Raw genomic sequence first — 17,373 nt, forward strand, 5'->3', positions numbered from 1 at the left:
GACACTGAAGTTATCAACTGATTTACATTGCTAAATATGTTGGGAGTGGCTAAAGTTCAGTAACAGAGGCAGGAGAAACACACTGTGTAAAAGATCTGGGGAAAGGGCAATGTGCTTGAATTTAAAAACTGCCTTAAGGTATATCTACAGATTCAAGATGGTTTGAGACTAATATAGTTGAAAGAAAATTTAGTACTACGATTTCCTGTACTACATTTTTTTGATGCATCATATGTGTACTTGCAGGCACACACAAGAGAAAGGTTGGGAGTGTTTTGTTCTTGTATACTACATCTGTTTTGTAAAATACCTTTAGCTATTTTCCTGACACATTTACTGTTCCTCTTTGACATTGTGGTTTCTAGAGTTGGGCAGGAGGTGGAATTATCTCAAGACTCAAATCGTACACCTTTCCAAAGGCTGGCAGCAAAAAGGTGCCTCATATAGTCTTTTTAGGTTTTTGACTGAGTTAAAAGGACTTACACTTCACTAATTTCACTCTCCCCCCCCCGCCCCTTTTGGCTTGCTGTTACTAAGTGTGAGTCTTGGCTACTAACAATCAGATTGTGAAGATTTTGTAAGCTTTCTGCTTCTTTCCTAATCATCTGTGTAATTATGGCCTTGATTTTATAACTAAAACGATGGTTTTAAAGAAGCTTTTAAAATTGAGGGACTATTTTTAAGTAATTTCTGATATCCCAAAATACTAGTGTGTATCTCAACATTTCTGCAAATAAAATGTGATAAAATACTTTTCAAAAAACAGTCACTTGTAGCAGAACAAAATGATATTTCTACTCTGAACTATCATTCCTAATCAGAAAATTGGCTTGCTTACACAATGCTATTGCTGAGCACATTTAGGGAACAATTTGTTAAGAACAACCACAAAATATATTATTACAGAACCTGTGTGCACAAATCTTGTTATGCATTGGCATTAATTGCATTTAGGCAAGTCTAAGATGTCACAAGACCAAGCAGAATGGGAAAGGTGGTAAGATGTCAGGGAATCAAGAGGAGCCCAGCCCTGTACTAATGAAAATGCTGCTGCATGGCCAGAAAATTATGCTGTCCAGTAATTGGTGTAGTTGTGAAGCATGTAGTTATGAGCTTTGTTTGCATGCTGAGAATAACATGTGTGTCCCTGTTCCACCCATGAGTCTCTCTTTTTGTTTATTTATTTATATATTTCCAGTTGCTCTTCAACAAAAATGAGCAGGCATAAAAAGCCCTAGAGGTACACTGCTGTTTAGAGTGAAAAACTGTTTGACTTATACTGTATTTGATAATCCTGGTAAATAACGATTACTCTCTTTTTATAACTTCAGTTCACTTTTATACTGAAGTACCAATAGCTGTTGCCATCTGTATACCCTTACAGCACCCACTTCTCATTTTTAATGTGCTGTCATCTTGTACAAATACATACACAGTGTCAGGACATGTTCTAAAGGCATCTGAAAAAATTGCCGTACTATCACACGTTAGACGAGAAATATTTTAGTTTTGTTCAGAAAAGTGAGTGTGGGGTCTGAATTCTCTAGACATGGCTTTGGTCACTGTGCTGTCTGTTCCCCTGGTAAAACCTGTGCTTCTCTCTGGTTGCTTTCTGCAGTCAAATACCTATTTCCTGCTTTCTGGGGAACATACACAGAATACAGACTGAAGCATATTGACGGAGAAAGACCAATCATTTAAGAAAATAATTTCAGAAATCTGATTTTATCACCATTTACATGTACTTAACAGTGAATACTCAAACCCACAAATTTCATCATACTGCCAAATTTTAGACTCTAAACAAAAATCCTGCTCTGAACATTTACCATCCATTAACCCCAACATGCAGAGTTTACTTTAGACCTGATTAATTAGGCAGTTACTTCTCTTATGTCAAAAACTTCCAGACAGTAACACAGAAAATTTATGCTGTTATATTTATTCAGTCTTGGAAACTATGGAGTTTTTAGAATTTCACAAACTGGTTATTTGGATATAATTTTAGCACTCAGATCAAAATTTTTCAGGATGTTTTGCTCACTAATATAAAATTGGCAATTTAGATGACAATTTAAGTGAGCTCGTGCCCCCTAGTGGCGACTAAGATGTCTTAGCCAAAGCTCATTGAGGATTTGGCTAATAAGGTCTTTGTCAGGCAGTATTTTGCTATTCAATTTGATTTAGCAAAATAAGATGACTTTATAGTCTTACCTATACGTTTGTGTTTTTGCAAATCAGAGTTATTAACCTGAAAAGAAATCGCATTTGCTGTACTGATTGCCTTGTAAGTATATTTTTTGCTATAAAATGATGATCTTTACTATAAAAATCAGACTTACAGTAGTTAGAGCCATTTCATTCATATTTTAAAGCAAGCAGTAAGTGGGTCTTGTTCTCATTACATCAACTAGATGCTATCAAACCTGCTTAGGGGTTATCCTTCTAAGGCCTTATCCATGCATAGAAAGTGGTCTTCCTTTTACTAGAAAGATATCTTTGAGTCAGTGCAAACTCTCTGCCTCCTGCTTTCCTCTCATTGTGGATGTGGCTATATTACTATAAAAGTGCCACACTAGCATAGCCAGTCCCTAATATGGGGAAGAATGGCATGTTTAGATTAGCTTAACTATGGGTACCTGAGAAGTTCAACCAACAAAAATTAAACCCTAGCAGAAGAAAAAAAATATGTTGGTGTGAAAACAGGACAGGGTCACAATGGCTTTCTAGTATGAGAGCAGAAAATTACAGCCTGCCCCATAGTCTGCAAGTGTACATACCACAAGGTGTCACGTAGTATGTGCCATTTTTAATGGGCTCCTCTAGTGGACTCTTTTCTTGTATTCCTTTTTACTGGATGAGCAAATCCATGGTCATTTTGCCCATTCTCTGGTTCTTGTAAAAATACAAGGAGTAATCTCCTACCCTATACCTTGGTTGTATTAAGACAAAGATCCCTTTGTCAGAAAAAGATCTGCGGAATTAAACTTGCTCTTTTTAAAGTGTAGGGCAGAAAGGACTCTGGATTTAAACGACAGTTAAATAAAAAGGAAATTTTATTGTATTATTACCCAGACCACTGTATATGCAATGACACATACATCGTGCACAATTTCTAGTCAGCCTCGCTTGGCTTCAAGAGAAAAATTCCAACCTTTCTGCTAGAAAATCGTATTCAAAGGCATCCAGCATGCTTCATGCCACGAATACATAACTGGCAGAACTGAAGAAAAGTGTTTGAGGTTTTCTGAGTGCTGCACAATATTCCCAAGTTACTAATATGAGCTGAAAAGGTGCCTGTGAAACATCAAATTGCAGTTCAACCAGAAATATTAATGAAAAAGGCATTGTTAAGCTGTTAAATCAAACTGCAACAATGGGGAATATCATTCCACATGTACATATATATTAGTTAACTAAGCTAACACTAATGATATGTAAGACATTATCACTCATCTTAAACATGAGCAGCTCTCTGAGAAAGAGAACGTGCTTTGTTAGATTTGGTGTCACTGTGTTATTTCCAGTTCACAGCTGCAGAGTTCTATTCACAAGCACAGGAGTGATGCACTCTTTTTTTTTAATGTAGTTCCTGAACAAGAGCATCCAGTCCTTTCTGATTCTTTTATTTTGTCCTTGAATTGCAAAGAGCAGAAATGTCTCTCTACGTCCCATTTGAGGAGTCAGCTATGTCATGACCAGAGGTATATTTTTACCAGCTGCTCTGCACTAGTGAAGGGATTCTTGAGGTGTCTGAATTTGGTGTACATGAGTTCTGTTTGGCCAGTCCAAAGGATGCCAGTTCATACACCAAGACCTAGGATCAGGGATATTTAGCTATCTTTCTAGTCTGCAACTAATACTAATCACATGAGACTTATGCCCTCCAAGTTTTTTAAAATTTGTGGGGTTATCCAGTACTGGGCTGAGTACTTCCTAAGTGTTTCTGCCCTGTTGTTCAACAGCAATCGGATGAAGCTCACTTATCAGACCTGTACAAGGTGTTGCAGTGCAATTGGTAATTTCCATCATTATGATTCAGCCTGCAGGGTTATATTGCCATCAAAAAGCATCACTGCTTCAAACAGTAAGTTCAAGTCCATTTGAAATCTTGAGCTTATAATTTTCAAAGGCCTTTCCCAAAGTGCTTGTATCTTATTTCTCTTAAGCTTGGGTTATGATGAGGAAAAGTGTTACACGGTCTTTTTCTCGTCTAAAAATGAGGAAGATCTGCTGAAGTTGTACCCTTCTGTGGGCTGAATTCATATTCCTTGTTATGTAACAGCAACTACACAAATTCTGTCCAACACTCGACTGTTTGTGGAAATAAAGAAAACAGAGCTGCCATGCTTCATTGGTTAGCTTGGAGCTACAGCTACACCCGTGTGACTTTATCTAATTGTGACTACAGAAAAGGTTTCAGTGTTTGAAGTGAGGAGTGTGCTGTGGGACATTTCAAGGCTTGGTTCTGATATTCCCATTACACTTTTTGGTGCACAATTGAGGTACTCCCCACAGTGAACAGAGGACAATCGGTAGCCCTGTCAATGCTTTCAAGAAGCAAAGGAGTCCCAGAGCGATGCAGTCGCTTCTAGATGTCATTTTCTGAACATTTCGCATTTCTATCAGAAAGATTATTTTAAGGGTAAAATACGCAAAAGGTATCCTTTGAAACTGTGATTCTGTCATTCCTGAGTATTTCAGAACTTTCCTTCAGTATCCTGGAAACTGCCACTGAAGACCCAGCATCTCAGACCCATTCTTAGGTAGTCACCATATTTTTATCCTTTTTTTCCCACTCTACTTTTGGACTCCTTGGCCAAGAAGTGTTAGCCAGAGGCTTCCATAAAATCCATACAATGTGGCAATTTGCACTTGCTTCCTTTGTGCTTGTCTCTGTCTCACAACAGGTATTAATGTCAGTCCATATTGCTTTGTATCCACTCAGTTAATTGATTCCAATTACCTTTTGGAATGTAAAAATGATCTCCCCTTTAAAGTATAAATATAGTTAACGTAGGAAGCAAGAATACATCCAGGAAGCTATCCAGTGAAACTATTGTCAATTCTTAGTAGTAATACTGAATGGGTCATAGTAACTAGCAATAAGATAAAAAACCCTAAGAAGTCTTGATGTGTTCGGAAGCAATGTGGAATATATGAAATGCACAAACTAAAATCACTGTGGTCTCAGTAAGCATAATTCCATCTGATTTCTTTTTGCTTTTCAAAAGCTGATTAATATTTTTGACTGAATATAAGCATTTCCCTGTACATCCTGACATAGAGTAGGGAAAGACTGTCCTAAGTATTCACAGTGAAACTGACAGCCCATCACTTGAGAGGTTTAGGACTGAGTTCCAATCTTAGTAGGGTTTTTTTATTTAGTGAATGGCCTGTGTGAAATAGAGTGATATAGGTTTTGGAAGTACAGTTCTTGCAGACCTGGCAAGTTGTACGAGGCTAGAAAAACAGAACTAGAGCTGGGCATCTTAGAATCATACAATCATAGAATCATTTAGGTTGGAAAATACCTTTAAAATCATCAAGTCCAACCATTAACCTAGCACTGCCAAGTCCACCACTATACCATGTCCCTAAGCACCACATCTACATGTCTTTCAAATATCTCCAGGGATGGTGACTCAACCACTTCCCTGAGCAGCCTGTTCCAATGCTTGACAACCCTTTCAGTGAAGAAATTTTTCCTAATATCCAGTCTAAACCTCCCCTGGTGCAACTTGAGGCCCTTTCCTCTTGTCCTGTGGCTTGTTACTTGGGAGAAGAGACCAGCACCCACCTTACTACAGCCTCCTTTCAGGCAGTTGTAAAGAGTGATAAGGTCTCCCCTCAGCCTCCTTTTCTCCAGGCTAAACAACCCCAATTCCCTCAGCCGCTCCTCATGAGCCTTGTGCTCTAGACCCTTCACCAGCTTCGTTGCTTTTCTTTGGACACGCTCCAGCACCTCAATGTCTCTCTTGTAGTGAGGGGCCCAAAACTGAACACAGTCTTCGAGGTGCGGCCTCACCAGTGCCGAATACAGGGGCACGATCACTTCCCTAGTCCTGCTGGCCACTCTATTTCTGATACAAGCCAGGATGTCATTTGATTTCTTGGCCACCTGGGCACACTGCTGCCTCATATTCAGGTGGCTGTCAACCAACACTCCCAGGTCCTTCTCTGCCAGGCAGCTTTCCAGCCACTCTTCCCCAAGCCTGTAGCGTTGCATGGGGTTGTTGTGGCCCAAGTGCAGGACCTTGCACTTAGCCTTGTTGAACCTCATACAATTGGCCTTGGCTCATCGATCCAGCCTGTCCAGATCCCTCTGTAGAGCCTTCCTCCCTGCAAGCTGATCAACACTCCCACCTATATCTTCTTTTATCTCCTGCATATCTTGTTTTATACCATTCATTTGCCTCCTTCTTGAGATTGGCAGGTCAGTTTGGTCCCTTACCTATCTCACAACCGTCTCAGGGCTCTTGTGGCTTGCCCTGACAGCAAATGACCTCTCAACACTGTTCCACAAGACTGAGTGATTCAAGTCAGGAACATTACTCTTACCATCCCTGATGCCACCATGCTCATCCCACTAGGCCAGAATCTTGCCAAGTGTTGGCTTCCTACTCAGGGTTTGCTGTAAAATCTATGTAGTGAAACCTTTTCTGCTTCGTCGAACTGGTTAGATCACTTCATTGTTATTTAAAGGTCTGTACCACACAGGTCAGGCATTTTCCCTACAAAATGCAGTTTCCAAGTGATAAAACTTCTGTTACACCCAATAATTCACTCCTGGACATTTCTCAAGCTCTGTTTCTCTTTACTTGAAAACCACAACTGTTTCAGGCAGGAACTTATGCCACTGAAAGCTTCAGTTATTAAAAAGAAAAATTATATACTCAAATATTTGCAAAATAGCCCTATCCAGTGTTTTGCAAGTACAATATATCTTTGTTTCCTATTGGGGCTGAGCAAACTCATGCTGATGTTTGAATTTCTGGTTTTAAAACACTCTCTTAGGAGGGTGAGGTCACTCATGAGTAAAATTTCTACATTGAGAAAGAAAAGGGACTAAACTGCAGAAATAAGTTCTGTAGTTCCCTGTTCCTGACAGGTCACAGGCAGAAGAGAGCAGATTATAAGTTTCTCTCATCTATACTTTATTGTGCCAGACTCATCCTTCAGCCAAGGAGCTCCAGAACACACTGTGTTTCTGCTGGGGTGGTTTGTGTGCTCCATAGTATTCCTCTGACAAAGAGTAAAGCAGAGGGATTGTATTTGAACCAGATGTTCAAGTACAGTAAGAATTAGGTCATTTTCTCCCTCCTCAGAGCAAACAGACTGGCCTAGTATCTGGTCCATGACATTACACAAGCCTATTAAAATAATTACTTTTTACCCCAGTTTCTTCCAAGTGGAGTCACTCTATAACATCCACAAGAGAAAAAGGGACGTATTTTTTGTTTTCATTTGTGCTAGGAATCTCTTTATGGCCTAGATATGGAGAGAGATAACTTGGAGAGGGAGGAAGGACAGATTAAAGAGAAATCCTTATGGCTACTTGTGTTACAAGGCAGATTTGAAAAGAGCATGTAAACGTAATACCTGCAGAATAAGATTTGTGCATGACCCAGTCCAGTTGATTCTCTCAGATCAAATGCTCTGAATATTTGCAATAACTTTTTATGCTTTAGCAGTGTATGTTTCATTTAGCCTGCATATTTACTCAAGCAATAACCTCCAGATTGAAATAAACTTTGTTAGATCCCTTTCTTACTTTCTGATTCTCACCTATGTGTCTCTTGCAATCACTATGCCATAATCCTCGGGGAAAAAATGCTTTTAACTTAGCTATTCATTGTTAAACATAAAAACTCTATTTGTGTGCTACAGCTTCAGCCAACTATTGGCCACCCACCTGATGAAGCACCTTTTAATCCTTACGTGCTGCAAAGGAAGAGGGGTCTTACAGGAGCAGAAAAAGGTAGGCAGAGTAATTTATGTCATTAATACAATTTCCTTCTTTATGCCAGAGATCTCTCCTCAACCCATATTTCTTTTGTCTTGCATGTTTTCACACCATGGCATGTATTGGTATAGCCACCAGCATAGCTCAAGCCTGGTAGCTGAAACTGCCAGATGTCACCATCTGTAATAAAAGTAATTTAGCAGAAACCCCTTTTTCCACGCTGAAGTGAAAGATTATTACTTCCATGACTCTAAAAGCTGCATCCTTGCACTTCATAAAAAACAATGTGCCCTGTTGCATCCACAGTGCCAAGCTGGTGCTCAGGTTTTCTCTAAAAGGCAATTGAAGACAGCTGCCTAAGAATGAAATACATATAAGGCAGCATTCTGAGTGAAGAATTGTCCGAGGTAACTAATGGGAAGTACTAAGGAGAAGGGCCAGCCTTTAACCCTCCTTCTGCAAGGAACCTCCTGGTTTCACATTACACAGAAGCTCAATAGGTCACTCTCTTTTGGGGTGTTCTAAAGTGCCTGTAGCTGGACTGCATGTGGTTTCTTTATAATGCCCTCATAAGTCAAACACACTGATGATCCTGAACATAGAAAGGGTGCATATAGTAGCTGTGACAGCAAAAATGTCTCACATAACGTCCAATTTTTTCACTGATTGAACTGCAGGTGATCAGAGAGAGGCCTTACCCATGGATACTGAGGTCTATGAAAGTCCATATGCTGATCCAGATGAAATGAAACCAAAAAATGTCACTCTTGACAGAAAATTGTTAACCTTGGAGGAAGGAGAACTGGGGTCTGGCAACTTTGGTACTGTAAAGAAAGGGTTCTATAAGATGAAAAAGTAAGTATTTCCTTCAGTTTTCATGGAGTCTAATATGTAAAGCTCTAGCCTTTATTTTTCGGAGCAGCAGTATCTTTGCATGTCATTTGGGGTGACAGACTGTACCTAAGCAATTTGGGCTAACATTCACTGGTTTCTCTCTTTGTACGTACACTCATACACTCATTTTCTATACACTCTTTTTCTTTTCCCCTGTTTGCAGACACCTCTTTGCCTGCAGCGTAGTCACCTCCCAGCCATTATTTTTGTTTGTGAAGTGGGGAAGTGCCCCTTATGATTATTTTCTCTCCTGTCAGGGATAGTAGAGTGGGAAGTCTGCTGCCTTCCTCTATAGTTTGTATGGGCAGTCACGCTACTCAGTATTTCCCATCTGCACAACCTCTCTTTGAGAAATAGTATAGAGTGCTGTGGACATCGTACCTCTAGCAAAGAGATTTTCACCTAAAATAAGTATGATAAATACCTGTCTCATGAAGCTGGAATGTTGTTTTTCAGGAAGGCAGAACATGTTGTGACCTCTTTTATCATGTAATTGCAGTAGGAACAGACCCTGTTTACACTGGCAGAAGTGGAAGCACCTTGACTGTTCATGCATTTCCATAGTAAAATGTTGTCAGTATGTTGTTTAAGTGCATGGGCTGATTATGTATACACTTTCGCCAGTTGAAGTTGGAGGCATTTCTTTAACCAAGGTTTTCAGAGCCAGGAGGGATTTTTCTTTTTTCAGTACAGTCTGAGGAGATTTGAAGGGCTCTGGTCCCAGCTTGTGTATTTGCTAATCATGTTTCACACTTGAGCTCTGTCAATCTCATCAGTCACTCTTTCACTTAGTTGTATGAGCTGAAGGTTGGAGGAGTAGGCTTTGTTTCTCAGGATTTCAGAGCACTGCCTTGGGGTCTTGCAATGCTGCATGTTCTAGTCTCACCCCCAAAACACCTCAGTGCTTAGAAAGGCCTTTATAGGTTTTCTTGCCAGAAAAGCTTTATGGCATTCTTGCCAGAATGGGTAAGAAAATTTTGTCTGGTACATTTGTTTTCAGGCTTGTTAAGACATTTTTATGACTATTTATAATTTTCTCAGGTTCCTTCCATTCTCTCTCTTTTGCTTAGCTGTCTTCTGAGCATTTGATAGAGAGATGTTCCTGTTACAGTCGGGTTTTTTCCCCTCTGAATGTCAATTCTGTCTTTTGTCACAGTTTGTACTATGTGCACAGAAACATCAGAAGAAGATTGTGTGCATTTGCACACAGATTTTTCAGCAACTAATCCCAGAACTGGATTCTTTTTTGTAGGGGTGCCAAGCCAGTGGCTGTAAAAATTCTTAAGAATGAGAGTAATGATCCAGCCATAAAGGATGAATTACTCAGAGAAGCAAATGTAATGCAGCAACTGGATAACCCATATATTGTTCGAATGATAGGCATATGTGAAGCTGAGGCCTGGATGTTAGTAATGGAAATGGCTGAACTTGGGCCATTGAACAAATTTTTACAAAAAAATAGGTATGTAAGCTTTGATTTGTTTCATAGGATTTATCCAAAGGGGGAAAAGGATACAAGTCCTTTTTTTTTTTTTCCTTTAAGGGCAATTTTAAATTGACATGTTGTTAATGTAATAATTAATGATTATAGTTACTCTTCACTGGGACATGATTATCTTGTACATGTCTCCTAACTGTCAAATATTTCTGGTAAAATAGTGGATTTTGAATAAATGAAAGAATTTTCACATGTCCTTCAATTGCTCATTTACTGATATGATCACAGATCATCTTGCTAGGACATTCTTATGCTGCCTGTTCTAATTAAAGCTTAGCTAAACATAACTGGATCAGGTTCCTAGTATGATGTAGGGAAGTTCATAGTAAAGATTTATATTTGAACTCCATGAAAAGTCATGAAAATGAACTCCTGACCTCTTAAAAATTCAATTATGATTTTCAGACATGTCACGGAGAAGAATATAACAGAGCTGGTACATCAGGTTTCCATGGGGATGAAATACCTGGAGGAGAATAACTTTGTTCATAGGGATCTGGCTGCAAGGAACGTGCTATTAGTCACCCAACATTATGCCAAAATTAGTGACTTTGGACTTTCTAAAGCTCTTAGTGCTGATGAAAATTATTATAAGGTAAGGTTTGCACAAGACCTGAAAGCTGTATAGTAGCATAGATTAATAAACTTCTTTTCAGTTGAAGTGCAGTTGTTTTTAAAAGTTGAAAATTAGAAATAATATGCATCATCCATTATTTTACAGCCTGATAGTAGGTCACTGATTTTCAAAATGTGTAATCAACATTAAGAGATGCGTAGGGAGGAAAAAGCTAGTCCCTTCTTTTATTTGCTTACTTCATTCATTTACTTTTGGTAAACTTGTCATTAGAAGGTTGAAATTTATGGTGGAAATGAGATACCTCCTTATATAAAAGGGGGAGAATGTCTTTGTTGCAGATAGGAACTTTTGGGCACTTATGGTTTTCACCATGTCCAAGGAAAATTTAGGGTAGCACACTGTATTATTGAAATTTTTTAAAGAATACCATTGGTAAATAATAATTTGTTCTAAGCAGAATTTTTTTAGCTTGGTTTTAAATTCATTGAATCTCTGTACAGCTAAAGAGACTGAAATAACTGCCACATTTAGTAAGGTAAAAACATCCATGGGAGACAAAAGCTCTAATCGTGTCTGCATCTTTTTTTCTGATATATTGCTCTTGCAGTTCAAATTATTTCTTCCTTCTGCCTATTCCCTTTCATCAGCTGTTTAAAACTAATAAGCCAGACCATGAAATGCTGCAGAAGAGGATCAAGCACATACTCCCTTCTGATGACCTTCCTATTGGAATAGTAACTACTGCCAGAAAAGGCAGTAATATCTTGAATCAGTGTCACTAGCCTAGCCAGAGCTGCTTGTCAGAGGTTTGAGAATTGGTATCAAAGGCCCATTCCCTTTACAACTCCACAAAATGCAGTGGCGTTCTTTCACTAGATCTAGAACTGTGCTGGGATAGCTTGACACTTGCACTGTCATAACACAGTGTTATGGCATAATTTAATCAAACTGCAGTTTGCCACAAGGCAGTTGCTGTGCTTTGAATGGATCTTCTCATTATTACTACAAGTAATAATGCGACTCAGTGTAGCTGGGTGTGTATCTTTTACCCTCTGTGGAGAGTCTAGATGAAAAATCTTACTTTTAAAGAGCAACTTTAAATTAAATGCCACTAAAAACATGACTCCAGGTCATTTAGCTAAGCTTTGCTTTACCATAGATTTCATTTCAGTGCATTATTTTGAAAGTGGAAGATTAGGAACAATTTTGTAATTGAAGGAGCAGCTACCCATTCTCTCTAATGCCAACTGTATCATCGGAAGTGTTATAGTACTTAGTACAAATGTGTGCAGATCTAAGTTAACTTGGCTTATATGAATTCTGATGTTGTTTACTACTTACCACTGTCTCTAGCCTGCTTTTTTTCCTTTCCATTATGACTTATTTTAGGCACAAAGTCATGGAAAATGGCCAGTCAAGTGGTATGCTCCAGAATGCATGAATTTCTACAAATTTTCTAGCAAAAGTGATGTCTGGAGCTTTGGGGTTTTAATGTGGGAAGCTTTCTCTTATGGGCAAAAACCATATAAGGTGAGTATTTCTATCTGGCAATTTTTTTCCTGTAAAAAATCAGAGCAGATTTGAACCAATGCCTTTTCTTACCTAAAAAGGGTTATTGCAGGCCAAAGCAGGCCTTAGCGCCCCATCTGTTGCAACAAATGAGCCAAAGGATAGCCCCAAAATCAATTCCAGGTCTCTATTTATTTTATACTAGCACGTGTGCTGTAATCATTTGCAACTTGGATGACTGTTCTGGTCACCCTGTTCCAGGGAATGAAAGGTGGTGAAGTTGCACAGATGATTGAAAGAGGAGAACGAATGGAACGTCCTGAAGTCTGTCCAACAGAAGTCTATGATCTAATGAAATTGTGTTGGACATACAAGTGAGTGTGATGTGATGCTCTCTCTTTTAATAGAATTATATTTTAATCTACTTATTTAATAGCCGGGGGGGGGGGGGAGGGGGCAGCGGCGGTATTTCAAAATCCATTGTTTCAGCTGGTGTTTAGTTTACAACCAACCTCCAAACTAAGGAGCCAGTTGCACTTTCAAGTGAAAATTATTTGAGTTATTGGGTCTACTACAAGAAGCTGATTTTGCACAGCTGATTTTGCTGGAACACTTATATACAAAAAACAGGGCATCATAAAAAACAAGTCATTCCACAAAAAGGTCAGTCTGATGTATTTTGAAAAGAAAGTTTGAAATTAAGCAAATATTTTTGTTTCATTTTGGATTGTATTTTGTTTATTTTTCATTTCCAAGACTACTTCTTTACTGAAATTTCAAAGTCATATTGCCAGATTATTCATTCCATTCCTCAATAATTAATTGTTTTACCTATTTTTCTCTTCTCTCATTTCTGAATATACTCAGATTGGATCCCACATTGACTTCCTATTAGTGAGGGCAAAACAACTTTTCGGATCATACCTAATATGTCAGAAACATTTTTCTGATCAATAACAATTCAGAAGTTAGAATTATGAAATATAGAGAAGAAAAAAAAGCCTATCTGATATTCTTTTTTAATTAGTATATTGCAAAAATTTATTAAAAATTTTTATGATTTACCATTTTAAACTATTTTGCTTAAGTTGCTTTTAGCTGTAGGAAGGCCTCCATGAAGTACCCAAAGTCTACTGTAATGTCACTTATTCTTCCAGTTAACCATCTGGAGAATATGTGTGTCCAACAAAGGTCTCTGGATTCCATTTAAGGAGCTGTGGTACTTCACTTTTAGGTACCTTGCTTCTTTGTTAGTTTTATTACACCTAGTACTCTAGAAAGAATGTAGAGCCATAAAATAATTTCTGCCTTTTGGTTTGACTCAAAGAATGCCGTAACAGTTCTAGAGTGAAAGGGATAATTTTTTGTTATGATTAATAAGCATATCATAAAGCATGCTGCTTTTTATTTGTTTGTACTTAAATATCTTTAATAATGGAAAGAAAAAAGAAAAAAATTTAAAAAGAAGGCTCAAGTCAGGCAGTATAACAATCTCAATATGTAATGTATTATTGTGAGGGCTTGTTGTCAGTTTAATTGTGTTCTCCCAAATCAATGAACAGTTGCAGATATAGAGGAAAGAAACACAGTACAGCCACATAGTGTATGCGTAGGCTCCTCTTAGTGGTGCTAAGCTACTCTGTATGACTGTAGTACCCATTATAAAGCAGATATTGCACTGTAAATATTCTTTTTTCTAGATTATTACTGAAGTAAAATTAAGTAGAAAATGAAATGGAGCTGATTTACCATTTCTTTCTTGTAGTACCTTTGCCAACCACAAATAACAGGCATGATAGTAAATCCACCAACTGGATGCTCCATAGTGACATTTGCCACTTGGTATTCATTTGTAGCATCATTTTGGTAGCCTTAAAATGTGAGCAGCTTTAAATGAGCTATCACTGAGGTAAAGTCCCAAGTGTTACAGGGCCCACGCACCTTTACAGCTTTCTCCTTCCTACACAATGATACTTGTCATCTTTCCACAGTGTTGATGACCGACCAGGATTTGTTGCGGTCGAGCTGAGATTACGTAACTACTATTACGACATTTCCCACTAACAGCGTGAAGAACAGCAGCTTCCTTGCCTCCAGCCAGCACCCTCTGAGAAGCAGTTCAGTTTCTGAAACCAAGCGACTTTGATTTTTATACTGCCGCTTTCACCCTGCAAAGCTCAGAGCTAAGCCGTGTGTCTGTAGGGTTGCCTTTTTTTGCTTTCTGCGCAATATTCAGCCCTGAAATAGAGTGTTGAAAGTGGAGAGGCCCCAAAGCGAGCCACAAGGACGTCAGAGCAGATGCTTATACTTTTGCTACATTCCATTTCATTTTATTTACAGCCTTATTGGCATTACATTTTGCGGCCATGTAAAACCTATTTAATGTCTTTCAGCCCTCTTCCTCTCTTGTATTTGAATGCGGATTGGGATTTAGATTCTTGTTATTAATATTCTTAGCCTCAAATGCATTAAGAGTTGTTCCAGCCTTCCCCCTCCCCAAGGAAGAATAGCATAAACATTTCTCACTGTGAAGGAAATTCACTGTGAAAGTGTGTCAGTCGCTTTGACTGACAGCATGTTTTATATTACCCCCAAGCCCCTTTAAAACCAAATTGTATTCTTCTCAGTAGTAATGTAGGCAGAGGGCAACTGGGAGATGTGAATTTCTAACGTCATCATCTCCTTTAAATGTGACCAACTTCTCTTGTTCCTCATCTCATGTGGAAGCCTAGCTGTCCCTCAGGGAGTTATTTTTTCCTGGTGAAACCTGGGAACTCAGGGGCTTGCTCTCATCTCGGAACAAAACATATCAGCACCTAAGACAATGATTCTGGGTTTTAACATAAACTCCATCACTGCATTCCTGAAAGAGAGCTGTACAGTGAAAGGTGACGGAGCAGCACCTTTCTTTCTCTGTGCTGTTTCAGCCTTCTCCAGAGGTATCTTTTCCATGCATCTCTTTGGGTATACCAAAGCTCCTTGCATTGTGTTTTGAGCAGCAATCATTTCTGTCTTTTTTCAAACCTTTCTTGAAAAGTATTTGTGAGAATTCACCACACCTTATCGCCTCTAAAGCTAAATTTCACCCCTAGCTCAAATATTTTAAAACAGGCATATGGACATCGAGTTCACTTTTGTCTGCCCCTAAATGTTAGTATTTGTCCAGTTGTTAATCCCTGTGAGCATCTCAGGAAAAGGTATTTGTTTTATCACTCTTTTGTAATGCACCATGCATCTCCATTAATGTGCAAGTGTAGCAATTGTAATAACAAACAATGTAATCAACTTCTGATTCTGTTTTTACCCTTATGCTGTGTTTGTCCAATGTCATTTTAAATATTACAGATATCTATATTTCTATCACTTATTCCTCACAAGCAGCTACTTTACTGGCATTTACATCTCAGGAGTCTACATACATTGCATCTACTAGATATAGAGATTTTAGAAGAATATAAAGAATAAGATTTAGAGTTAGATATATTTATTGCATATGGCTGGTTAGAACATACATGTTTAATTGTTGTGTGAACAGGGTATTCTTAGAGATGCACCAATATTTTTTTCTCTAGCAAAGCAACTGTGTGGGCAATTACAGTGAGAAAGTGTGAAATGATTTTCATAAAAGAGCTGACTATAAACAAGTGTAGGAGTTACTGTAATTTTTTTTTTCTTTTTACTAAGTTTATGGTCTATTTTTCAAAAAATACCTGGTGATTTTTGGTAGTTTAATCTTGGGTGTCTAGTGCAAGACACTTCAGAAAGCACATGCTACTGAAAGATACTGAGTGCAATAGACCATGTTTCAAATGTGACCAAACGTGACTTATATTGAAGATTATGTATTTTTCGTTTTGTTTTTAAGAAACATTTTTCTACAAGAACAGCTTGTCTAGAAGTTAGCCATAGTTATATGAAGGTGTTTTGTCGCTTTAATCCTGTTGCAGAGAAATTGTTAGCTCTACATGTACAATTAGTACATTCATGGGGATATTAGTTATAAACAAATTGCACAAATCTCTACTAGCCAGTGAGTGACAGTACTCAATTTCCCTGAGAGAGATATACATATATCTCTTTAAAAGTGTTATCTGATGCAACAAAACTGGAGGAATATTTCTTTCCCTCTGTTCTGAGTGAATGTCACTTTCTGGTGTTACTCGATTATTGTTAACTTCACTATTATGTAATAAAAGTTTACAATGAGAATATAAAGTATTGTGAAATAAATGGATTAGGTTTTAAAACTGAAATTAAATACACTGTTTTACAAAATATGTTGTTTTAACAAGAATCCTTTAATATTTAAGTGCTTTCTAAAAAATGCTGACGCTGTGCAGAGCGTGTATATTTACTGAATTACTGTGATTTTTGTGGAAGATTGAGATTCACCTATTGACACTGAAAGGTGCCTGACACAAGAGATAAGCCCACTGAAGCCTGGGCTGCTTTTGGAGCTATTCAGGACTAGCAGGAAAATCTCCCAAAATATGCATTTATTACGCCTAAGCCTTTCCAAGATACTGCTTTTCAACAATACTGTGCTGGATCTGGAAGGTTAGAGGTGTCAGGAGTCGGTGCAGCATATCAGCTATCCAGGGATTTCTGCATTACAGGTAGCAGCTATGGAGGATTTAAGTCACATCATCATACCACATGGAGCTTCCCTCAAAGGTGCAGGAAACTGTTCTAGGTATTCTGAAGTAACAATAGAGAGGTCTTAGTCTTTCATTTAGCTTTTGCTGCAAGCTCAAGTCCTCAGGAAAGCAAAGGCTGGATGGGACCGAATGTGAATCTGAATAATAAACAACAAAGGCCGAAAGGTCGGCAACTCTTCAAGCAGGTACTTACCTTTGGGGGGGATCAGTCAGTGTCTGACTTACTTACTTACACTGTACTGCTCTGGTTGTTTTCCTGCCTAGCAAATCT

The 17,373-nt window shown here is 38.4% G+C and overlaps 1 protein-coding gene across 1 annotated transcript in view; it reads left to right on the plus strand.

Annotated features, from left to right (window-relative positions):
* SYK (spleen associated tyrosine kinase) overlaps positions 1 to 16,608 on the plus strand; it is a 52,934-nt gene extending 36,326 nt beyond the window's left edge. The window contains exons 7-14 of the mRNA XM_072859073.1: positions 366 to 434; positions 7,891 to 7,981; positions 8,644 to 8,821; positions 10,113 to 10,322; positions 10,764 to 10,953; positions 12,325 to 12,465; positions 12,706 to 12,818; positions 14,436 to 16,608. Coding sequence (XP_072715174.1) covers positions 366 to 434; positions 7,891 to 7,981; positions 8,644 to 8,821; positions 10,113 to 10,322; positions 10,764 to 10,953; positions 12,325 to 12,465; positions 12,706 to 12,818; positions 14,436 to 14,508 — 1,065 coding nt within the window. The 3' untranslated portion in view covers positions 14,509 to 16,608. The remainder of the gene's footprint in view (positions 1 to 365; positions 435 to 7,890; positions 7,982 to 8,643; positions 8,822 to 10,112; positions 10,323 to 10,763; positions 10,954 to 12,324; positions 12,466 to 12,705; positions 12,819 to 14,435) is intronic.
* Positions 16,609 to 17,373: the final 765 nt, after the last annotated feature.

Source organism: Ciconia boyciana, chromosome 4, assembly GCF_034638445.1.
Source record: "Ciconia boyciana chromosome 4, ASM3463844v1, whole genome shotgun sequence".
Classification (NCBI taxonomy): Eukaryota; Metazoa; Chordata; class Aves; order Ciconiiformes; family Ciconiidae; genus Ciconia; species Ciconia boyciana.